The 26016-nt window shown below is 42.4% G+C and overlaps 1 protein-coding gene across 5 annotated transcripts in view; it reads right to left on the minus strand.

Annotated features, from left to right (window-relative positions):
• The window catches only part of PRKG1 (protein kinase cGMP-dependent 1), a 1639061-nt gene that overhangs the window by 52378 nt on the left and 1560667 nt on the right, over nucleotides 1-26016 (minus strand). For all 5 annotated transcript variants that reach the window (XM_073685491.1, XM_073685493.1, XM_073685488.1 and 2 more), the window contains exon 10: nucleotides 10224-10320. In XM_073685491.1, the coding sequence (XP_073541592.1) occupies nucleotides 10224-10320 (97 nt within the window). The remainder of the gene's footprint in view (nucleotides 1-10223; nucleotides 10321-26016) is intronic.

The raw sequence follows: 26016 nt of genomic DNA on the forward strand, positions 1-26016 counted from the left end.
TGCACAAAAAAACATAACATACAATTTATGGCAAATAGATTACTTCGGGGGTAGATTAGAGCACATTTGCACCAAAAAAATTATGACTTCTGGAAAGCAAAAATCACAACCACAATGGAGAACATGAAAAAAAACTTGCGCACACATATAAACATAAGTGTGAACAAAACAATGAAGGGAATTAAGGAAGATTTGACAAAATGTATGTTTCCCAAGCTTACTGTAGAAGGCTATGATGGTGCTCAAGCCTAATGAATGGAACAGGTTTTGGTAAATTAAGTTTCTCAATATTCAAATATATTCATTTATTTATATCTTCCTACATGAAAATCACTGATGAAAAACTAACTAGGATTAGTAGCAGCTAAATCATGGATTAGTAAAACTTTTGTGAGATTCCCATTTGCTTATCTGATAGGACATTTATCTGTGTAGCAGGATATTTATGTTTACCGAGGGGGGAATCACCCCAGTTAAGACTTTCATGGTGAAATATTGAGCAAGTGTTACATGATGCTGAGGATTTCCCTTGGATCATGTCTTTAAAAATAGAATGACCACATATCTTAGATCTCTTCTTTCAGGTCTTTAGTAAGATGCAGCCCGGAACAAGATATTTGTGAACTGGAGGTGTTATTCCAAGAGACAACCTCAACCGAGCCCGCAAGGTTCCTAAACTAAGTGTATTACTATCACTTACATATGAGAATGTCTATACATAACCGATGACTTCATGAGTTACACATGGAATAGGAGGTAACATGGATGGAAAAGGTTGTCATGTTCCTTAGTGGGGTTGGCCACTTTTTCTTTATTATAACAGATGTGTTGTGGACATGATTTAGAGGCACTGACTAATATAGTGAAGGAAATAATTATTTGATCCCTTGCTGTTTTCGTAAGTTTGCCCACTGCCAAAGACACGAACAGTCTATCATTTTAAGGGTAGGTTAATTTTACCATTGAGAGATAGAATATCCCAAAAAAAATCAAGAAAATCACATTGTACAAGTTAGATAAATTTATTTGCGTTTTGCAGTGAGAAATAAGTATTTGAGTCCTCTGGCAAACAACACTTAATACTTGGTAGCAAAACCCTTGTTGGTAAGCACAGCAGTCAGACGTTGTTTGTAGTTGATGATGAGGTTTGCGCACATGTCAGGAGGAATTTTGGTCCACTTTGCAGATCATCTCTAAATCATTCAGATTTTGAGGCTGTTGCTTGGCAACTCGGAGCTTAAACTCCCTCCATAAGTTTTCTATGGGATTAAGGTCTGGAGACTGGCTAGGCCACTCCATGACCTTACTGTGCTTCTTTTTGCGCCACTCCTTTGTTTCCTTGGCTGTATGTTTTGGGTGATTGTCTTGCTGGAAGACCCAGCCACGACCCATTTTTTATGTCCTGGCGGAGGGAAGGAGGTTGTCACTCAGAATTTTACAGTACATGGCTCCATCCATTCTATCATTGATGCGGTGAAGTAGTCCTGTGCCCTTAGTAGAGAAACACCCCCAAAACATAATGTTTCCACCTCCATGCTTGACGGTGTTCTTTGGGTCATAGGCAGCAATTCTCTTCCTCCAAACACGGCGAGTTGAGTTAATGCCAAAGAGCTAAATTTTTGTCTCTGCACTGCAGGATTTTAAACCTTTAAGGCGTAATGTGTTACCAATGGTTTTCTTGGTGACTGTGTTCCCAGCTGCCTTGGGATCATTAACAAGTTCCCCCCTGTGTAGTTTTATGCTGATCTCTCACCTTCCTCATGATCAAGGATACCCCACGAGGTGAAATTTTTCATGGTGCCCCAGATCGATGTCGATTGACAGTCATTTTGTATTTCTTCCATTTTCTTACAATTGCACAAACAGTTGTCTCCTTCTCACCCAGTGTCTTACTTATGGTTTTGTAGCCCATACCAGCTTTGTGCAGGTCTATGATTTTGTCCCTGACATCCTTAGAAAGCTCTTTGGTCTTGCCCATGTTGTAGAGGTTAGAGTCTGACTGATTAATTGAGTCTGTGGAGAGGAGTCTTTTATACAGGTGACTATGTAAGACAGCTTTCTTTAATGCAGGTAACGAGTTGATTAGGAGCGTCTAACTGGTCTGTAGGAGCCAGAACTCCTAATGGTTTGTAGGGGATCAAATACTTATTTCTCACTGCAAAATGCAAAGAAATTTATCTAATTTATACAATGTGATTTTCTTGATTTTTTGGGGGGATATTCTATCTCTCAATGTTAAAATTAACCTACCCTTAAAATTATAGACTGTTCATGACTTTGCCAGTGGGCAAACTTACAAGAACAGCAAGGGACCAAATAATTATTTCCTTCACTGTATATAAGTATGACAGATTCTCCTCATGCTCTTAGACCGCACAGTTCTCCTTCTATAAAATAGCTGCTAATAGAGGAGCAAGTGACCAGCGAGTCCATCAACCTTCTTCACTTGTAAAACAGCTTCACGTGTATTTTTTTAGGTTGGACACCAGTCTGGTCATACGCTCCTCCATCATTTTGAGGACAGAAGAAAGTCTGCAGAAGTACAAGAGGAAAACCTGTATTTCCTACATATTGGTTAGGGTCCAAAATTAAGCCCCCAATACACTTGTTAAAGGAAAAATAAGATGGACAACCCTGTTAGAGGAAACCTGTCAGTCGATTCATGCTGCCCAAACCACTTGCAGCCAGCTATTTTTTTCCCTGAAACACTCCTGTATTCAGAGAAAACATAGTTTAAAGATTCGGCCGAGAACCATATGCAGAGGCGAGACTAGTCCAGCATTGTCCTGGAGGCATTTGATTGACAGGTCTCTTCCATGTGTGTGTATAGAGAAAGACTAGCCAATCACCTAGAGCCTAGAGTGGCGTGAGAAGAAGCCTGTCAGGGGCACTGCCAGACTAGTCTAGATCTTTAAACTATGTTTTCACTGAAACTTTCCAATAATTTGCATAGCCAGACTTTGATTTGTGCTGCCTGTGGTTTGAGCAGCATGAATCACCTGACAGGTTGTCCCACAAACATAGTACATTTTAATCAATAGATCTTGGAATAATTATAAATTCCAGATATGAATGTGTTAAAAAATGTTCCTGTGCTGAAATAATCTTATAAATGTGTCCCCACAATATACTGTGTAATGGCTGTGTCTCACCATGCAGGACCATGGTCTGATCATACCACAGCTCCTGTGCAGGGGAGGAAGTGTAGCACCCCAGGGGTCCGGTTGCCACAGTAGCATTACCTCCCTCACAAGGGGTGGGCATGGGCATGGGCCTGGAAGCAAGGAGGGGTCCCCTAATCAGGTTTACCAGCAAACAACACTTTCCTGGCTCCAGACCAGCAAGGGGAGCTCCTCCCCTTAGCAACTGGAATCTGGAGGCGAGGTTAGTAAGAGTGAGTGTAGAGGAGTTGAATAGAGGACAGCGACGAGGAAGGACCTGGGGAGTGGAGCTGTAAGCCAGCTCACCCCAGAGGAGAGGAGCGTAGAAGAACCAGACACCGGAGTTGGAGGTTGTGGGGCACTGAAGGCCCAGCAGCAGAAACCGGAGGGCAGAAGACTGCAGATCTCCTGGCCCCATAAGATGCCCGGAGGCTCAGAAGCACATAGGGCCCAGCACCGCCACGTGGGAGCGATGCTCCAGGAAGGCCCCAGCTGCCTGCCATACGGGTGAGGAACAGATGTTTTACTCAGGGATGAGGGCCGCAGCATAGCTACAAGCAGCAGGGCCAAAAGAGATTAGTGCAGAGGGAAGGCCTACAACTTCGCCTGGCGAGGTGGATCCCCAACTTGCTCCCAGGCCGCCCGGACCTCTACTACCAGCTAGTACTCGTGCCCTGGCTGCTTAACAACCGCAAGTAAAGATGAGAGGAAACCGCCATTAAGATGTGGACTGGTCATTATCTGCACCATCACCTGCACTACACCACACCAACAACATCTACCCTATAGTATCACTAGGTCCTGCCCTGGAGCTAAGCTCTGTCTGTGGAGAGCTGAACCAACTCTGCTGCGTCACCATCAGCTCCAGAGGATCTGCACCGCAGCGGCGGCCCCATATAGCCGCATACCACAGGTAGCATCATGAACATTATCTATAAAAACTTTATTCCCCTTTTATTTTCCCTTTAATTGACCGCCCTGGGTCACGGACCGGGTCACTGCCACCGTGACATCCCCCAGCATCGACCGGCCCGGCTACCAAGTACGCCACGACCCAGGGGGCGCATCAGAAGCAAAAGAGAGGATACAGACAGAACATCCTGGGATCACAGCTCATTACTTCTGTGAGATTAAACATGTTTTAACCCCTTAACGACCTTGGGATTTTCCGTTTTTGCATTTTCGTTTTTTGCTCCCCTTGTTCCCAGAGCCATAGCGTTTTATTTTTTGGTCAATATGGCCATGTGAGGACTTATTTTGTGCGGGAGGGACGAATTGTACTTTTAAATGCCATTACTAGTTTTACCATATCGTGCACTGGAAAACGGGAAAAAAGTTCCAAGTGCGGTGAAATTGCAAAAAAATATGCAATTCCATAGTTGTTTTTCACGTTCACTGGATGCTAAAACTGGCCTGCCATTATTATTCTCCAGGTCATTATGAGTTCATGGACACCAAACATGTATAGGTTTTTTTTTATTTAAGTAGTGAAAAAAAAATCCAAAGTTTGCTAAAAAAAAACAAAAAAAAATGTCGCCATTTTTCGAGACCCGTAGCTTTTCCATTTTTCTGGATCTGGGGCTGAGTGAGGGCTTATTTTTTGCGCGCCGGGCTGACGTTTTTATTGATACCATTTTGGGGTAGAACCGATGTTTTGATCGCCCGTTATTGCATTTTATTGCAATGTTGCGGCGACCAAAAAATCGCAATTCTGGCATTTGGAATTTTTTTCTCGTCACGCCGTTTACCGATCGGATTAATTATTTTTTTATTTGATAGATCGGGCGATTCTGAACGCGGCAATACCAAATATGTGTATGTGGGGTTTATTTTTTATTATTTTATTTTGAATGGGGCAAAAGGGGGGTGATTTAAACTTTTATATTTTTTTAATATTTTGAAAAACATTTTTTTACACTTTTTGCTTGCTTCTATAGTCTCCATAGGAGACTAGAAGCAGCAACTGTCTGATCGCCTCTGCTACATAGAGGCGATGAGCAGATCACCTCTATGTAACAGAAATGCTCCTGTACTATGAGCGCCGACCACTAGGTGGCGTTACATGACAACCACTGGGGTCTGCTGCAGATCCCGGGTTGCCATGCCCACCCATAAGTGACCCGCGATCATGTGACCCGGTCACCGATGGGTGGGTAAGTGACACGCTTCCGGCGCGGCGGTGTTAAATGCCGCTGTCAGAAATTGACAGAGGCATTTAACTGGTTAACAGCCGCGGGAGGATCGCGAGTCCACCCGCGGCTGTTGTGGGCACATATCAGCTGTAAGAATCAGCTGACATGTGCCCAGTTCAGTGCGGGCTCAGCGCTGGAGCCCGTGCTGAACCCGGGGGTGATGGCCTGGGGCGTACTAATACGCCGCAGGCCAGTAAGGGGTTAAACAGGCAGGGAACAGCTGCAATCAAGTGCTATAATGTCTGTATACTCTCTTTTGCTTCCTCCCCTGCCCAGGAGCTGTGGTATGATCAGACCATGTCCCTGTATGGTCAGACACAACCATGACACAGTACACAGCAGGGGCACATTTATAAGATTATCTCAGCACAGGAACATTTTTTTGCTAACACATCAAATTGTGGAACTTATTTTTATTCCAAGATCTATTGATTAAAATGTACTTTGTTTGTGGGAAAACCCCTTTACTATTAAACATCCTAGCATATTTTTTCTGATTATATCTTCATATATTTATTATGTCATCAAATATACCAAACCAAAGTAATATTGACCTTTCGGCCGACTATGGCCTTCCTCAAAATAGTCATGACATGACCAGGGTGCAGTTGAATATATCAAGGACTTCCTGTGTAGTGTGGCACAAGGGGCATTTTAAGGTGAAGCTGAAGAATATACAAACCCCTACAATATGCCCAGCTTGGCTTATCCCTAAGTAGGTCCACTCTCCGCTCCCTCTGTGACACTCTGTACCAAAATAGACGCAGAACTTCTGTTAAGTGCATTTCCTACAACCCTCTCCACTTATATAACACTATTTGTAGAGATATTTAGATTTCAGTTCTTCTCGTATAGTACTGTAATTTACAATTTTCTTTTATAAGATCAAGGGCAATCCAATCATATTAAAATATTCATATCTTCAGCTCTTGAAGCTTTCAGGATAAAATGATAAGGTTTTTTCAGCCTGGTTAACAAATGATGAGCCCAGTCCTCTCTTTAAATGCCTTTTATAGTGTGTGAAGGGCTTCCCTTTCCTAGTGCACTTATGCCATTGAGTATTGATTACAGCCGTGGTGTCTCCTTCTGCAGGGGTGACATATTTAGCGGCAGGTTCTCCTCTTCCCTTGGTGACAGTTGCTAAGTTTACGCCACGCTGCATTGTTCAGCAGCGTTCCTGGCATTCTCCAGCTGTACGACATACCAGAAACTCCTCCTGTACAAATCCTGGGCCCTGCTACTAATCACCGCTCATCCACTGCAATCGTCCAACCTGAACAACTTCAAGTTTAACGTAAATTTTTGCTTTCCGTGTTCTTGCATATTTTTCCAATGTAATTCGAGATGATAAACAAAACTATTGGGAAGTCGTAGTATAGGACACATGGCTTTGGCTATTGCAGAAATCATGTATATTATGTCCCTCATCAATTTGTGGAAATGAAAGATGGATCTTTTTCTGCACTGCTGAAGACACCAATGCGAGGAAGAAAGGAATCTAAGAGGCGATGTGTAGAGGACTGCAGTTTTATTAGTCAATGTATTTCGAAGTTCACAGATTTCTTCATCAGGACAAACCAAACTATGAATGTGGTTTGTCCTGATGAAGAACTCTGTGAACTTCAAAACGCGTTGACTATTAAAACCACAGTCCTCTACACATCGCCTCTTGGATTCCTTTCTTCCTCGCATTAGTGTCTTCAGCAGCGAAGAAAAAGACCCATCTTCCATTTCCATTCCTTGTTTGTTGTCTTGAAGTAAAATGATTCCCAGTAGGGTATGTATAAAAAAACAAACATGGGGCGCCAATCTCAGCGCGTTACCAATGTAACTCTCTGGTGTCCTCTTGATGAAGTTTTATGCACTCACCTCTTGCCACAAAAACTTTAAGCATATGGTTCCTTCTCACGCTTGGGGTTTAGTCCGGGTCTGCTGCTCGCCTCGAATTGATCTTGTGTTGTGTCCTGCCACATCCTGTGTGTCCTGCATTGTTTGTTGTCTTGAATCTGCAGCAGTTATTTACTGAGCTTTTTATGGTGTTGTCATCTCACAACCTTGCCATGGGAGCACATAAGCACATCATTGCACCTATTGTTTGTCCTCCCTCTATCTGGATAAGACCCTATTTGGCGCTATTGTCTTTCAGTTTACTGTATTTTTTCATTGGCCTCATCAATTTGTAGAATCCTACAGAACCCTATAGGCAAATATGAACAATGCAATCGCAGCTGACATGCATCCCTCTGTAGGGAATCTGTGAGACTGCACTTGGCCATATACCTTCCACAAAGCCGTACCCATTGCAAATCTGGTGTAAAAATCAAAGTCTCGCTACTAGTCTGTACTACTATGTGCTGTGCATCATTTTTGACCTTCATATGCCAGAAAACCGAAATAAAGTCCCCCTTTCATAATTTCTCCTGGCTACAAGTGATGAGGACAAGTGCTCATTACTCAAGTTTGGCTAGGGTGCTCAGGTATGCAGCGAGTATCGCGGGTGCTCGAGTGACATGTTTGAGTCCCGTGCTCACATGTTTCACAGCTGTTGTACAGCCACAAAACATGCAGGGATTATCTGTGTATGTCAGGAAATCTCTGCATGTTTTGTGGCTGTCTAACAGCCGTGAAACATGTGGGTGCTGGGACTCGAACCTGTCACTTGAGCACCTGCGATACTTGGTGCATACCCGAGCACCCTTGGCAAACTCAAGTAACGAGCACTTGAGCTCATCACTACTTGCTGCCACTGGAAGAAGCCAATCCTGATCAAGTCTGATAAATACAGCGGCAATACATATTAAAGGGAATCTGTCAGCAGGTTTGTGTTACCTCATCTGAGAGCAGCATGATGTAGGCAAGGAGACCCTGAATCCAACATTATCACTTAGATTACTGGGTGCAGCCATTCTGACACAACCACTGCACTCAGTAATCTAAGTGATACATTGTTGGATTCAGCTTTAGATTTAGCAGTGCAGCAGAGCTGAGAACGCTGATCCCACCAACATCAGGCTCTGTATGTACATTGTTTATAGGCAGAGAGCTGCTTATCACAGGAGGGGGTGGACTTGGATGAGAGCCGGCGTGCCAGCTAGCACAGCAATGATAATGTCTTAGTGATATGTAAACAACAGCACACAGCCGGACATGTGACACATCGTTGAATTCTGTCTTTTAACACCTACTTTATGCTGTCCTCAGATTACATAGCAACAATCTGCTGATAGATTCCCTTTAAAGGGCGATTCCCACCTTTCAACGTCATAACCTATCCATCAGATAGGTGATAACTTGCGGATCAATGTCGGTCCTCCACTGATCCTGAAGAATGGGGCTGCGTAGGGCCCCATCTGAATGGAGGAGTATCTGGACACGCGTACCACTGCTCCTATCAATCTCTATGGGACTGCAAGAGATATCTAAGTACAGCGATCAGCTCTTTCTGTCAGTCCCATAGAGAATAAATGGAGTGGTGGTGCACATGTCTGACTATCATGGCATTCAGAAGGAGCTGTGCTGAACCCCTTTCTAGGAATTGATGGGGGTCTAATCAGTCAGTCCCCCTCTGATCAGCAGCTCGTCGCCTATCCTATGTACAGTATACGCAGTAACTTCTCAAGATAGGAATAACCCTTTAAGTGTATCAGAACTCTCTACCTGTTTTAGATTGACATGACAAGTACGAGTTTTCAGCCTCAAAATGCAAATAATGAAGTTTTGATCACAAGCAAAGACATTGAAAATACAAAAGCATTGAAAAGTACAGATATGAAATGCTTTTTAGAACAATAAATAAAGGAATAAAATTTGGAAACAAACTGAATGACTTAATTTGCGAAGATCACAATTTCACTGTGTTCAAACATGGCACAAATTAATCAAATGTATAAAGCCACAGTCCACATTTATCAGTTCCATCTCGTTTTTGGAAAACACAATGTTTCCACTAAGATTTGAGACTTTTCTTTGAACTTATCAGTTTTATCAGTTTTATAAAGTAATAAGCAGAGTGGGAGTGGGCTTATTGGGTGTGGGCATGGACTATAACTTTAAAGGAAGGTACAGACAACCGCATTTTCGGTCCAAATGCAATCTGGCAAAACATTATATCGCTTTCAGACCAATGCTATTCTATGGGGCTGTGCAGATGTCCAATTTTTTCCTCGCACATAGCTGGTCTGGGGAGAAAAAAAATCACAGCATTCACGATTTGCATCTATAAATCAAATCGCAATCGACCATGTAAGTCAATGTGTCTGTCCAAAAAATCAGACCACACTTGGATGACATCTGAATGCAGTCCTATTTTCATGGACTGACACAATGGAGAAGATGGAGAATTTTTTTTTTACGTCTTCTCCACATCTGAGAAAATCGGATCACACTCTGATCAAACTTTCGATTAGAATTATAGGACTGATTTTCTTGGATGAGAAAAAATACTGCAGTGTGACCCTACCCTGATACAGATTTTGTTGCAGAAATCCTGTAGATTTGCTTTACATTTTACCCATCGCATTTCAATGATGAACTCAATTGTGAATCCAACTCAACAGCAAATCCTCAATGTCATTGAAGTTACTCCAGATTTTCTCTGCATTTTGTAGGTGAGATATGGTGAAATGCTGCCACTGTATTATGCAGGTGATTAACCTAAGAGAGTTTACTAGTGCTAATGGTATGTTCTCCCCATGTTTGCATGGGTTTCATCCCACACTACAAAAACATATTGATAGGGAATTTAGTTTGTGGACCCCAATGGGGACAGTGATGATGATGATACATGTGTGGCCATTATTACCAAAGACCTTCCCAAAATTACCACTTTCACATTGACATTAGATACAATCAAACAATAATTTCTTCTTACCAGTTCGACTCTTCCAAATCCTCCAACTCCAAGAGTATCAATGATGTTAAAGTCTATAAGCTTGAGATTACCGAAGAATGCCGCCTCAGCCTCATATCTGTATTTTTTGAGGAAAAAAAATAAAAGTCTTTTAGAAGCGTGAACTCGTGAAGAGTCTTTAGTGGAACCAGTGAGATTGATCATAATTTCCACAAAAGAATGTTTCCGATTTGGTCCAAATAGTTTCAAAATCACGTTCGCAGTGTCCTAGCACAGTCAATAGTAGAATTTCACTTGGTACAATGTGCTGTTTTACTGTTACATGGTGGCAAATCTCCAAGGTAATAATTATTTAGACTTCTGCCAGAGAATTGAGGATTTTTCAGAAAATTAGGGAGGCGTATCATGAGATTACGATGGGCAACGAGAATCATGCAAGCATCCGCATTTAATTGTTCCACTCATATCTTGGCATTCTTAGAAACACTTGCTCTACAGATATATCCAGTACGACTGCGCTCTTCATCCCATCCTCGCTATCTCTATTTGCTTCCTTACGCTGCTAGTCCTCTCAGTGTCTGCCCAAAGTCTCTGGTTCAGCACCAGTCAATATAAAACTCCTAAAATATCTCAATGAGCAATGAGATATATTTAGCACAGAAGTGACAGACTGGCTCGGCCCACCCATTAGAAGCATTGACCCTGGACATGGTGGTACACATTTCCGTAGAAAGACCTCCACGTATGTTCCTTACCCAGCATATGTTCATTAGACATACCATAATGAACATATGTGACTGACTTTTCTCGGAATAAATGCCATGAATTCACACAGGCGTCTCCGCTAACCGAGTTGAAAGTAATGCAATTATGTTGATATTTGACAGGAATCACAGAGAGGAATGTAATATGGGTAGAGGGTTAGAGAAGCAGGCAACCATGGCTCCTAACAGGTGTTGTGTTATCCAATATACCGAATGCCTGCCTAGTAATGATGAGTAAATCAATTCAATTCAAGTTAAATTAATGTCAAATTTTAGGAAATTTGCTGAACCTGCGGCTATTTTACACATTGCAGATGATCGCAAAAGCCAGAGAAGACTCACATGACCGTAGGCATGGCTGAGTGGTGGGGAAGGCAGAAAAAACTCGCAATGCCTTGTAGCTATCACTTGACATTGCCACATAGCACAGCCAATCAGAAGGGATTATCATAGCTTGTATAAAAGCAGAAGCAGGAAATTCAGCAGCCATTTTAAAGTGAATCTGGATAGTGAAAATGATAGACTTTGACTGGCTGTTATGCAAAACCAATATTGCTAAGACATGCATTTACCTCCTGATTTGTGGACAACCAGCTGTGAAAACTCTGAGGAATCTTTCATTTTTCCCAATGCATTGATGCTTTCAGTTATTATTTTTGCAGTCATTTAGAACCTGAACCTGTTTATTTTTAAGGGGTTCTCCAGGCACTGATGAACCATCCAATATAAGATCGGTGGGGGTGGACAACTGGAACCCCCACCAATCAGCTGGTTTAGCCCCGGTAATACCTAGATATTAAAAATGAACCGAGTTGAACAGCACAGCTCTGTTAAATTTGTAGAAGTCACTGATGGGTGCTGCAGATCTGCTTCTGTCTATAGACAGCCTGTTTCAAGGTGTTTGCCCCTCATGAGGGTAGAGCAGGGTTTGGCAGGCTAAATGTGATGCCCTTGAGTTTCTGGATTGGCATTTATCCCTGGTCATGTTGCAAACTTCATCAAAGTATCAGTCAATGAATTATAGTCTAGCCTCCTCTCCTAAGTAGTTCTTTCATTGTGCGTGAAATTTAATTTGCATACTTTCCTCCCATGATGCATTGCCTGAGCTGGTTTCTTTATGAAGAACCTGCACTTCCCATTTGATTTCATTAGGAAAAATTGGACTGTGGCAAAGAAAAATAGCGACGTTTTTCATGCTTGACTTGTATAACTGGGATAAGGGTGGTTATAATTCAGTTGTTTTTTTAAAAAATTAGGCTGTAGAAGAGATTAATCAACTTTATTATAATGTGGAAAGACTGTCATGTGGATGATTTCTTTTTTTTACTGGCCACTTTAGGTGACAAAACATATGCAAGATATGATATTTTCACCAGACACACAAATAATTCTTCTAAGTAATTTTTATAACAGGTGACCCAACTAGAGAGCCGTGAATAAATATTGTGGCTTCTTACATAGCAGAGGGGCCTCTAGACCTCACGGAGCACCAGGGGCCAGATGCATCTGCTAACTCTGCACCCCCTACAGATAAACATGTTATCTAAAGCAATGGTGTGAAATAGAATCAGAATGTTTAGTTAATGTCCCTGTAATGTGCACAAAGATTGACCGGTGATTGAAGGGAATCAATAGGAACTTTTCAGAGTACTGAGATGTTAAATTAGGAGAGGTTCCTTTATTCGATCAATAGGGAACAAGCATTAATGGCACAGTTCAGTCAATACATTCATGGTGATGATCTAACTGCTCTACAGGCTATTCTATAACCATTCATTAGAGTATAAATGTATATTTAGTTCCTGCTCAATGTACCCTTCATTGCTACATCTTCCTCCATGAAAGAACAGACTTCAATTAAAAATGTCTCCTGCATAGAGATGAGTGAACCCGAACTTAAAAGTTCGGGGTTCGTAACGGTGCTAAACGCCAAGCACGAACTTCTCCCGTAAGTCTGTTTCAATGTTTGGAGTTTAGGGGGAAGTCAGGACAGATAGTGAGAGAGAGTTTCTTTTTTGAAGGAGAAACGATTGGGTCTCCATTATTTTCAATGGGTTCGAGTTCTGGTTTAAGTTTGGTTAAAGTACTGGTACCCGAACTGAATTTTGGACTTTGGACTAAAGTTCGGGTCAGGTACCGGAACCTGAACTTCCACATGTCCACTCATTCCTACTCCTGTATTATAACTGTCAAGTATAGTAGCCGGGAGACCATCTCCAACTTTATACTCAAGAGCACATTTCTGTAAATCTAATAAAAATATCTGCTAAAGAAAAGCAAAAAGGGAATGGGTCATATCATTTCTTGGTGCATAAGACAAAAAAAGCAAAAGACAAGAAATGGTAGTGTCTAACAAGAATTAAAATTCTCAAAACCCCTTTAACCATCTCCCGTCGAGGCCAATTTTCACTTTTGCACTTTTCATTTTTTTCTTTTTTCTTTATCTATTTCCAAGGGTTATATAACCTTTTTATTTTTCTGTCGATGTAGCCATTCAGGACTTGGTTTTTGCAGGATGAGTTGAATTTTTGAATTACACCTTTCCTTTTTCCATACAATGTACTGGAAAAACGGGTAAAAAAAGGTTTTGTGAAATAGGTAAAAAACACCATATCACCATTGTTTTTAAGGTTTTGTTTTTATGGCATTCATGGTATGGTAAAAATGATTAAATTATTTTCTATATCAGTATGATTATGGTGATACTATATTTATATAGTTTCTTTTTTATTTAAATTGTAAATAAAAAAATTCTGAAATTTATGAAAGAATATTTGCTTTGTGTTGCCATTATCTAAAACCTATAACTTGTAAAAAAAATTATCAATAGTCGTGTTTAAGGGCTTTTTTTTCGTGGTGAGCTGTAGTGTTTATTGGTACAATTTGGGTACATATAGTACAAAAATATCCCAATACATATTCATAAATAGGTCAGGGACTAGCTTCTAGTGTCCCCCCAAATAATAGCACAAAATCACACGGTGGAGTACCCCGGATAGAATATTTTTGAAGAAAAAGGAAAGGTTGGAGTAACCATAAACCACCAAAATTAATAGTAAAATATGAAAACTGTATTTAAACAATTTCATTAAAAACAGTCAAACAACAAAGTGTCAATGTGTCATAAATAAGTAGGAAATGCAGACATAGACCCACTGAGTCAATCCTATAAAGTGTATCCAGATAGTGTATGAAATACACTGAGCCTGTATGCCCATCACCATGAAGTATACAAGGCCCAGTGGCCACAGATATGGAAGGGCAGAGGGTCAGTATATACTGTACATGCCTACCCATAGTGAGGAAAGGAAAGACCAGATGGAGTTGTGTTGGCACTACCCCGACGCGTGTTTAACGGTCAGCTTTCTCAAGGGATACTTTGATTGTTTTTTATCGCATTTTTTAAGCGAGGCGTGGCAACAAGGAATTGCAATTCTGGCATTTCAACTTTTTTTCCGTCTTTACAGAGTTTATTGTATCAGTTAAATAATTTTATATTTTGATAGATCGAACTTTTGCAGATGTGATGATACCAAATATATTCATTTTATATATTTTTTTATTTCTTCTTTGCTAAATGAGGAAAAGGGGGTGATTTGAATATTTATGTTTTCTTTTTTCGTTTTAAACTTTTATTTTTCACTTTTTACTTTCTTTTAGCCATCCTAGGGTACTTGAACCTTCCCTCAAAGTTTTATTTAAAGGCAATATGTCATCAGAAAATTATTAAACTACATTTTCATAATTGTATTTTTTCCATATCACTATGTATATATTTAAAAATCCTGAAATCTTATAATTTTCACATTGGCCACTGAACTTAACATTAAGCTGGGATTTCCTCTTCTATACAGATCACTTTTCATTAGTCATCCCATTATCAGTATTGACAGGATAACAATGAAGTATAACACTAGCAGATGAAAGGTCAGCACGGTGGCTCAGTGGTTAGCACTGCAGCTTGCAGCACTGAGGTTCTGGGTTCAAATCCCACCAAGGACAACATCTGCAAGGAGTTTGTATGTTCTTCCTGTATTTCCATGGGTTTCCTCCCACACTGCAAAGACATACTGATAGGGAATCTACTGTAGATTGTAAGTCCCATTGGGGACAGTGCTGATAATGTCTGTAAAGCGCTGTGGAATAAATGGTGCTATATAAGTGGGTAATATAAATAAATAAAACAAAGTCACTCCATTCACAATATGTGATGGTCAAAGCTCACATCCTCTCCCTCTCTGCGCAGTGACCTTGGCACAGGTCATGGAGCATGCCTAGTAAACTCTCCTATATGAATCAGATCTAGATTTTGATGGTTATGGCCCTTGTGGCCGCGGTATAGCATAAAGCAACTCTAAATACTGTTAACAGAAGCCCAGGAAAATGAAAATATATATAAAAATTTGAAAATATAAAAATATATTAGAAAAAAAAATGTATCACTTGTTTAGATTATGAAAATAAAACAGGTGTTACATTCCTTTAAGGAGCTGTACACAGCTGTAGACTACAGTAATGAATTCTGTTTCCAGTATTTTGTCAGGTTTCCATAAGATGTCTCGGGGAGAGATTTAGTGTACACAATAAAATCTTTTTATACTATTGTACATCCTGTGCAGATTTCTATTACGGTTACAATAAGAGGATTTTTAGCGAGCAGTAAACACCTGCTACGGATCACTTATCGTACAAGTGGTTGTGCCAGACAGTAAATCATCAGCAGTCAAAGGATGACACTACAATATAAGAAAGAAGAAGCTGACACTACTACCAAGGGTATACGAGCATATGTCATATAGGCAATCTGTTACAACACTTTCCTATCTTTAGTCTAGTCAGATAGACTCCAATTCACTTTTCAGGCATCAAAAAGGCTAAAAAAAAGTGGTTTGCAAGAAAGAATAAACCCCAAAACCTTAAGTCATAGAAATATTCATTTGAAACCTGATTAAGGGTATGGCAGAAGAAACACTGAGTGAGATACATACATTTTGACGTGATTTTATGTGTGTTTTTGATGCATTTTAACTTGCATTTTTTCTTCATTCATTTGAATAGGTGAAAAACTTTGTAAAAATGGTAAAAGTATTGACATTTTGCAGATGTGAAAAAACGAAAATTTGACCCTGATGAAGCATGCTGTGCGAAACGTGTTTCAGGCTGGCTGAGCTGGCTGGGCATGTTGATCTCCTTTCATTTTCTGGTTGGTATTATAGTGCCTGACTATGTATTGCATGTGCATTTGTTTTTCACTTGATGCGTTTTCATCATTATGACTGCCACGGTAGACAATTACTTGTGATGATATTCTGCAGCATTACTTTTGTGTGTCAGCTTAATATGGGTCTCATTAAGGACTGATATATTTCATGACACTGTCTGGCACCTGACTTTACACATTTTATATATTGTGCATATGCATCATGTCTCTTTGTCCCTGGTGCCACTCATAGATGTGTACATGCATAGGTTTATAGTCCTACTTTATACTTACAGTATATATACAGTACATGTTTACTTATATGTACGTATAACCATACCTTAGGGTCTTCAATTTGCTCTGTGACTTTGGTTTTCTTTTCATTGTGTGGATTTTGTGTAATGTCTTACATGTTTTATCACTATTTTTGTTAGTAAAGTATGTAATTTTAAACATTGTTATTTGGTCGTAGTCATGCTTTCTTAGATTGGTGTTATATATGCATGAGACCCATATTAGAATGTTTTCTGGACTTTGTTGGTAGTACTGTGCTACAGTGTTTTTTTACCCTGTGAATTCATCATTTTCAGTTTGTGATCTACTGTGAGTCATTGTCCTATTCATTAAGGTCTACAGTATTTAGAGTAAGAAATTAAAACTTGTCAGGCCTCTGGAAATCAAAATAGGGGCTATTTCATCTAGAAAAAAAACATACCTTGGGGGTGACCAAAAAACTATGTAAAAGCATATCAAAGGTCAATAAAGAGAATTATCTAATAATAAATGTATCCCAGGATCAAAACTATAACAAGAAGGCATCCACTACATATACAGATAAGAATCACAGATGAGGATTCTTTACCGTAAGAGAAGTGAAAGAGCTCAAAATGAGCCCAGATGCTTTTCCTGAGTGTAATACTGTTAAAAGTAATGGGTAGTAGATTTCTATAGATGTGTCAAAGGGGTTGTGTAAACTTATAAACTGTATAAGCTATAAAGAACTTTGCAACTATCTTCCTATTAAAATTCCCTCAATGTTCCATACTAGCATTTTATACTGAAACTAAAGGCGTAAAATAGTCATTTTTTCTAACTTTGCGGGGTGGGAGTTTAGGGTGTGAGAACAGTTAATGATTACATTCCCAGGGTATAGAGTTGTGTACCTTGTCTCAAATGCTGAGAAATACAGGCAGATTATCTATCATGCAGTACCATCAGGGAGGCGTCTGATTGGCTACAAATATAATCTGCAGCAGGACAATGACCCCAAGCACACAACCAATGTCATTAAAGGGATTGTCCAATACTTGGACAACCCCTTCTGAATCCCTTTGTTTCCTCCCGGTATAATGATAACACTTATATTCACCTCTGGTGGCAGCAATGTTCCAGTGGTGTAGGCTCTCCCTGAGCTTGTGTGACATTGTTATGATACGCGATCCCTGAGGTCAATCAGCACTGGCTTCGTTCGTCTCTCCTATGGACATAATTGACATCTGGAGGAAGTGAGAGGGCAACAGCTGTCACTTTCTCCAGATGTCTTGATTTGTCTAAAGGAGGGTACGGTGAAGTGGAAGCTGATTGACCTCAGGGATCGCGTGACATAAAAATGTCACGGAAGCCCCAGGATAGTCAGTGCTGACACTGCTGTAACAGCACTGGCACCGGAGGTGAGTATAAGTGTTATTATTTTACTTGGGGGAAACATTGGGATTCAGAAGGAGTTGTCCGAGTAGTGGACAACTCCTTTAAGAACTATCTTCAAAGCAAAGAAGAACAAGGAGTCTTGGAAGTCATGATACGGTCCCCACACAGCCCTGAACTCAATATTAAGACTTTCTGGGACAATATAAAGAAACTGAAGAATTTGAGGAAGCCTACTGTACATCCACAGAAGATTTGTGGTTAATTTTCCAAGATGTTTTTAACAACCTCCCTCACAAGTTCCTTCAAAAACTGTGTGCAAGTGTTCCTGGAAGAACTGATGTTGTTTTGAAAGCAAAGTGTGTTCACATCAAATATTGAGTTTATTTAGATTTCTCTTTTGTTCATTGTTCTTTGCATTTTTCTAATTGATTAAAATAAACTATTTTTCTATTTTTTAAAGCATTCTTACTTTGCACCATTTTATTCACATCTGCCTAATTCTTTTTTTACAGTACCGTATATATAAACCTTGTTATTTTCAGGGAGCAGTGATCTGTGCCACACACTTTGCAAAGACACGTCATTGCTGGAGGATGTCGATATCAAGGTCAGATCAGATGAAGATGAGTTCACATAAGATGTCACTGGAAGTAAATATTTATTCTGTAAACTGTATGGATTACGAAGAGATGATGGCAGTAATTGGCTTGTTTCTAAAACTACCTCTCTTATGTATAGCCTTCTCAGTTATTATAATGTATAATGCCGGCCATTGTTATATAGTGTCCACCTTTATTATATATAGTGATGGCCATTACTATAATGTCCTCTCTTATTATGTACAGTGTTATAAATTGTTATACCATGTTTTCTATTATTGTGTGTCATTACAAACACCTTTGCATCTGCAGCTCTCATCCCACGACACTGTCAGTGTGTGGGGAGGGTGAGTGGAAAAGAGCTGACAATGCCATGGGATGCGATGTGTTTGTGATTACACTGTTCTGCTATACTAACCTCCCCACTTATCATCGCAGGTAAATTCCAGCAGTGAGATCAGTGAGGAAAGCAGAGTTGTGTGTCTCACACAGTGAAAGCTGGGTCTGACCTTCTCCAGGGAGCATGTTCTTTTTTTCTCTCCAAGATGCCTCCTGCTTATAATTCATGCAACGGAAAAAGTCAACACCCTCAAAGATGAATCTCTGCTAATGCCCCCTTGGATAAAGGGGAAATTAGAATATAATCTTTACAAGCTAATGTCTCTGCAGCGGAGGTGAGAAACTCCAAAATCAAAACTACATTTTATTCAGCGCTGCAGCTACTATTCCATGATGTGACCACCTTAATATTCTAAAACTTGTGAAAGGTCATTTCTAATGTGATTACACCCCTTTGTGCAGAAGACAGGGACTAAGAACTGTACATGCCACTGCTCAATATCAAGTTATCTGTTCAACTCTGACATCTGTGCCACTTCTGATTTATTACAAAACTACCAATTTTTAAGCTTGTGATATGTGTTGTAATCAGTTAGATTTCAGATTGTCCACAAATTATCAGATTGCCAAGTTGCAAATGTTATCCGTGTTTTACATTTTCAATTTCTTTTAAAAGCAATACAACCTTTTCAAATATATAGATTTTATTCTGCTTTGAATATGTATTGTAATCACTATATTGCAGAAGCATGCTCATTACGTCTCCAGTTGTTGCTACATTCAGTTCAGCAATTGTTAATTTGTAAGTGGATTAAAGATCATCTCTGTTTCTGATGTCATGGACAACTGACATGGCTGATGAACCTGGGTCCTGCAATGTTTTCAAAGATAGATAGATAGATAGATAGTAGTGTTGAGCGAACATGCTCGACACTGCTCGGTACTCGCCCGAGCATCACGCTACTCGGGCTGTTCGGCGAGCACCGAGCATTTCCGGGTTACTCGGGCGGGAGCTCGGGTCTCCGCCCTGCATGTTTGGCGCTCTTTACAGAGCCAATGAACATGCAGGGATTGCCAGCCAGTCACTGTAATGCCGCAGCCATGTAGTTTGTGGGCATTACAGTGATTGGCTGGCCGCACAGCGTCACCTCGAGTATTTAAAACCGGGCGCCACCATCTTGGACACAGTCGCTCCGGATCAGACAGTGTAGGGACAGCGTTGCTGATTTAGGGAGAGATATATCCTGCAAAATAGTTAGTGTAGGGTCTGTAAAGGCTGCCAGATCAAACAAACAGTCCTTCTCAGGACTAATATCCATCCCAGGTATATCAGGCAGGCAGGCAGGCTGTATAGGAGACGCAGTGGTTATACCAGCAAACGCTGCATTACAGTCCTGTGTGCTGCTCCTGTTGCTGAAATTGCTGGACTTAGCTCCAGGTCCCGGGGGCCAGGAAAAATCCTTTTTTTTATCTAAATCCTCTTTTTTTTTTCCTCCTTCACAATGTACAAATACCCATCTTATTAACCTTTTGGTGCCCCCCCCCCCCAAAAAAAAAAGTGTGCTTCTGATTTTTCAGACACAAATATATCTGTTGAAAATAGTCTGGTGTAGGCCAGAGAAATAGAAGTGTGGTTTTGCAGTTCTATGGGCCATTTGTATCTAAAAAAAACAGTTTGAGTGTGTCGCTCACTGTTCAGCCGCAAATATATATATATTTTAAAAAGCCTGGTATACAACAGTAAATTATTACTGTGGTTTTGATGTTCCATGGTAAAACATCTCTATTATCCTGTTTTTGGCATTTTTTGCTGTATAAAAATAATAATAGTGTCTCCCTGATTTTTCAGACACAAATATATCTGTTGAAAATAGTCTGGTGTAGGCCAGAGAGACAGAAGTGTGCTTTTGCTGTTCCACGGTAAAAAATCTCTATTATCCTGCTTTTTGCATTTTCTTGCTGTAAAAAAAAAAAAAAATAGTGTCTCCCTGATTTTTCAGACACAAATATATCTGTTGAAAATAGTCTGGTGTAGGCCCGAGAAATACAAGTGTGGTTTTGCAGTTCCACGGTACAAACCTCTGTATTATCCACTTTTGGGCCATTTGTATCTTAAAAAAACAGTTTGAGTGTGTCGTTCACAGTTCAGCCGCAAATATATATATATTTTAAAAAGCCTGGTATACACCAGTGAATTATAACTGTGGTTTTGCTGTTTCACGGTAAAAAATCTCTATTATTCAGGTTTTGGTAGTTTTTTCCGCAAAGAAAAACAGTAGTGTCTCCTGACTGTTGTGACACAAAAATATATCTGTTGAAAATAGTCTTGTGTAGGCCTGACATCCCAGTGTGGTTTCGCAGTTCCACGGGTCAAATCACTGTACTATCCAGTTTTGGGCCTTTGGTATCTAAAAAAAAAGGAGTTTGAGTGTGTTGCTCACTGTTCAGCCGCAAATATCTCTATTTAAAAAAGTGTGGTATACCCCAGTAAACAATAACTGTGGTTTTCCTCTTCCACGGTTCTAATCTACTCTTTATTACCCTTTTTCCATTGATAGTGCAAGTGTAAGCTATTTTACTTCAATTACAATGGGCAAGGCGCGTGGCAAGGGACGTGGAAGTGGACGTTCTGGTGATGGTTCGTGCAGAGGACGGGGCCGTGGCCAAGGTGAAAATGTGCCACAACCAACAGCCACATCTTCTCGCTCCCACTTCTTGACCGAATTACTAGGGAAGCACAGAACAACACCAGTATTGAGAACTGATCAGTGTAAACAGGTTATTAATTGGATAGCAGACAATACTTCCAGTTACCTGGGCACCACCACCTCCGGTCTGTCTTCGACACGGTCAACTCTTAGTAGCCGTGAGTCTCGACCGCATACTCCTCCTCACCCTGATGCTCCTTCCTCCCACCATGCCGAGTGTCGTCAGACAGCAAGTGATCCCACACTTGGACACTCTGAAGAGCTGTTCACTGGTCCATTTCCATATTTGGGCCCCTCGCCTGATACGCTTGAAGTGGTGGAAGAGGAGATCCCATGTTGCGATGCCCAAATATTTGAACAGCCACGGCCACAGGAAGTCGACGTTGGCAATCTGTCACAAGAGGTGGACGATGACGAGACACAATTGCCAGGAAGTGAGGAGGAGGATCGTGGGGCGCAAGTGGAAGAGGAGGAGGTGGTGGATGATCTAGTAACTGACCCAACGTGGAAGGAGGACATGCAGAGTGAGGCCAGCAGCACACAGGGGGAGGGAGGCAGAGTACCCCAACAGGCAGGAAGAAGCAGTGTGGTGGCCGTAGACAGAAGGCAGGCAACCGTTCCCCGTAACACCAACACGAGGGACGTTGCCAGTACAAGCGGTAGGTCTTCCAGAGTCTGGAATTTTTTTAAAGACTCCACTGATAACCCCAAAAAGGCCATATGTTCCACCTGCCATGCCAGCATCAGCAGGGGTGACAAAACTACCAGCCTGACCACCACCAGCATGATCAGGCACATGGCAGCAAAGCACCCGACTTTGTGGGGCGAAACCCAGGGTCCACGACCAGTGTCAGCGGGTGTCACCACTGCTTCTTCCACTGTTGTGCGTGCAATAGAACCCCCTGTTGTGTGTGCAAGGCAATCCCCTGTCCATACTGCATGTAAAGATGCCCCCTCCTCTCAGTCTTCACTTGTTATGGCAGTTTCTCAAGAAACAGCATCAACGTCCACATCCACGTCCCACTGCAGCGTTCAATTGTCCATATCCCAGACCTTTGAACGAAAGCGGAAATTTGCAGCTAACGCCCCACAGGCCACAGTCCTAAATTCGCACATTTCACGACTGCTTGCATTGGTAATGCTGCCTTTTAGGCTGGTGGAGACGGAATCCTTCCGCAATCTTATGGCGGTGGCCGTCCCTCGGTACTCGGTCCCCAACCGACACTATTTTGCCCGGTGTGCCATCCCCGCACTACACAAGCACGTGTCCCAAAGCATCTGCCGTGCCCTCAACAACGCAGTTACTGGGAGAGTCCACCTGACAACGGACACGTGGACAAGTGCTTGTGGCCAGGGACGGTACATCTCTCTGACGGCACACTGGGTAAACATAGTGGAAGCCGGGACCCAGTCGGACCTTGGGACGGAACACATCCTCCCCACACCGAGGATTGCGGGCCCTATGTCAGTCAGAGTTCCCCCACAGTGTACAGCTCCTGCGCATCCTCCTCCTCCTCCTCATGTTCAGCCTCCATCTCAGATATCACCACATCAGTTACAAGCTGGAAGCATTGCAGTACTGCCTCCGCCAAGCGGCAACAGGCTGTGCTGAAACTCATAAGCTTAGGTGATAAACCTCACACTGCTTGTGAGTTGTGGACAGCTGTGAAAGAGCAGGCAGATCTGTGGCTGAGACCGCTGAATCTACATCCCGGCATGGTCGTGTGTGACAATGGCCGTAACCTGGTGGCGGCTCTGAGGCGAGGTGAGATCACACACGTACCATGCCTGGCTCATGTGGTTAACCTCGTGGTTCAGCGGTTTCTTAAATCGTACCCCGAGTTGCCAGATCTGCTCGTGAAAGTACGCCGCCTGTCAGCTCATTTTCGCAAGTTGGCTACAGCTTCCGCCGCCCTTGCTGTGTTGCAGCAGCGTTTGAAGCTTCCGGCACACTGACTGGTGTGTGATGTCCCCACACGTTGGAACTCTACCCTCCACATGTTGCAAAGGATTTGTGAGCAGAAGAGAGCAGTTGTGGAGTACCAGCTGCAACCAGGTCGTCGATATTCAGGTCAGACTCCACACATAAGACCTCAGGAGTGGACCTGGATGTCTGACATATGTAGCATCCTGACAAACTTTGAGGAGGCCACCAAGATGGCGAGTGGCGATGACGCCATCATTAGTGTCAGCATCCCACTTGTCTGTCTTTTGCAACGCTCTCTGCAGAGAATTAAAGAGGAGGCATTGCAGCCAGAGTATGATGAGATGGATCAAGAAGCCGTAGCGGGCGATTACACACAGCCCAGCCTCATCTCATCCCAACGTGCATTGGGGGACAATGAGGGAGAGGAGGAGGAGGAGGAAGAACAGGAGCTTCTATCATGCGTTGTAGACGGTAGTACCTGTACAAGTGTCATACCGTCGGTTCAGCGTGGGTGGCCTGAGGACAGGGGGGAGGAGGAAGAGGAGGAGGAGGAGAGCATGGTCAGTCGTCATCTTGGTGAGGACACGGAAATCTTGCCCGTTACCAGTCTGGCACGCATGGCTGACTTTATGTTACGCTGCCTTAACCGTGACCCTCGCGTTGTCAAAATGTTGGGTGACAGTCATTACTGGTTGGTGACACTTGTAGACCCCCGCTACAAGGAGAACTTTCACTCTCTTATTCCTGAGGTGGAGAGGTCTACAAAAATGGGGCAATACCAGAAGGCCCTTGCTGCAGAACTCTTAAAAAAATTCCCATCTGAACACGCTAGCGGCAGAGGTCACAGTTCGTTGCCCAACCAAGGCGTACAGGCGAGAGAGATGCAACTCCAATCCAGCAGAGGCAGGGGAACACTGTCAACGTTCTGGGACAGTTTTCTGACACCCGCCCAGCTTACAGGCCCTGAGGCGCGGGGTACTCTCACAAGGAGTGGAAAGTTTCAAAAGATGGCGAGGGAGTACCTTGCCGATCGTACCAGCGTCCTCCGTGATTCCTCTGTGCCTTTTAATTATTGGGTATCCAAGCTGGACACTTGGAATGAACTCGCTCTGTACGCCTTGGAGGTCCTGGCCTGCCCTGCCGCTAGCGTGTTATCGGAGCGTGTTTTTAGTGCCGCTGGGGGAATTATAACTGATAAGCGCACTCGCCAGTCAACTGACAATGCTGACAAGCTGACCCTTATCAAAATGAACAAGGGCTGGATTGGGCCAGACTTCTCATCACCACCAAATGACAGCAGAGTAACATAAAGTCAAATCCACTGTGCTATTTCGGGAGGTGTATTCACATGCACAGCTTCACACCCACACATGGGTATACGCTTCCTCGTTTCGGCTGTTTAATCTTCTTCTCCTTATCCTCAGCCTCCACCACCACTATACCACCAGGGTGCCAGCATTGCAAGTTCCTCCGTCCTAATTTTTGGCAGCTTTTGCTGGGAAAGCATAAGCAAATACCATGGGACACCCACTCCCCAATAATGGGACTTATGTTTGTAATATGCTGTACTGCATAGCTCTTGTAAGGGGCATTGCAAGTTGCTCCGTCCTAATTTTTGGCAGCTTTTGCTGGGAAAGCATAAGCAAATACTATGGGAGACCCACTCCCCAATAATGGGACTTATGATTGTAATATGCTGTACTGCATGGCTCTTGTAAGGGGCATTGCAAGTTGCTCCGTCCTAATTTTTGGCAGCTTTTGCTGGGAAAGCATAAGCAAATACTATGGGAGACCCACTCCCCAATAATGGGACTTATGTTTGTAATATGCTTTACTGCATGGCTCTTGTACGGGGCATTGCAAGTTGCTCCGTCCTACTTTTTGGCAGCTTTTGCTGGGAAAGCATAAGCAAATACTATGGGAGACCCACTCCCCAATAATGGGACTTATGTTTGTAATATGCTGTACTGCATGGCTCTTGTAAGGGGCATTGCAAGTTGCTCCGTCCTAATTTTTGGCAGCTTTTGCTGGGAAAGCATAAGCAAATAATACTATGGGAGACCCATTCCCCAATAATGGGACTTATGTTTGTAATATGCTGTACTGCATGGCTCTTGTAAGGGGCATTGCAAGTTGCTCCGTTCTAATTTTTGGCAGCTTTTGCTTGCAAGGCATAAGCAAATACTATGGGACACCCACTCCCCAATAATGGGACTTATGTTTGTAATATGCTGTACTGCATGTGACGCGCCCCCTGGGCCGTGTGTACACGTGTGTGGGATACCCGGTGCCGGGTCTCTGGGGTCTGTAGTCTCCGTGGCGGTGACCCGGTCCCGTGGCTCAGGCTGGTCAAACCAGTGGCAATCTTTCTTAGGTTTTGAGGTTAATTGTCCGACTGCGCCACCCGTAGATTGCGGTCAGGGAGTACCACCGCTGCGAGGCAGACCGCTGAGGCTGGTGTTGTGTGCGCAGCATAAAATGGGATAACTCCCCTCTGGAGGAGTATAGCCTCAGGGCAGTGAGTGTGGATGATGGGGGTGATGGTGCACGAGCGCAGCAGGAATGACTCAGAGTCTTTGCAGTGCAGTTCAGGGTCTTTACTGATGATTATAAGGTAGACCCTCCCAGGA

The sequence above is a fragment of the Phyllobates terribilis genome, unplaced genomic scaffold, assembly GCF_046119375.1.
Source record: "Phyllobates terribilis strain yellow unplaced genomic scaffold, ASM4611937v1 Scaffold_5__5_contigs__length_657084704, whole genome shotgun sequence".
Taxonomy (NCBI): Eukaryota; Metazoa; Chordata; class Amphibia; order Anura; family Dendrobatidae; genus Phyllobates; species Phyllobates terribilis.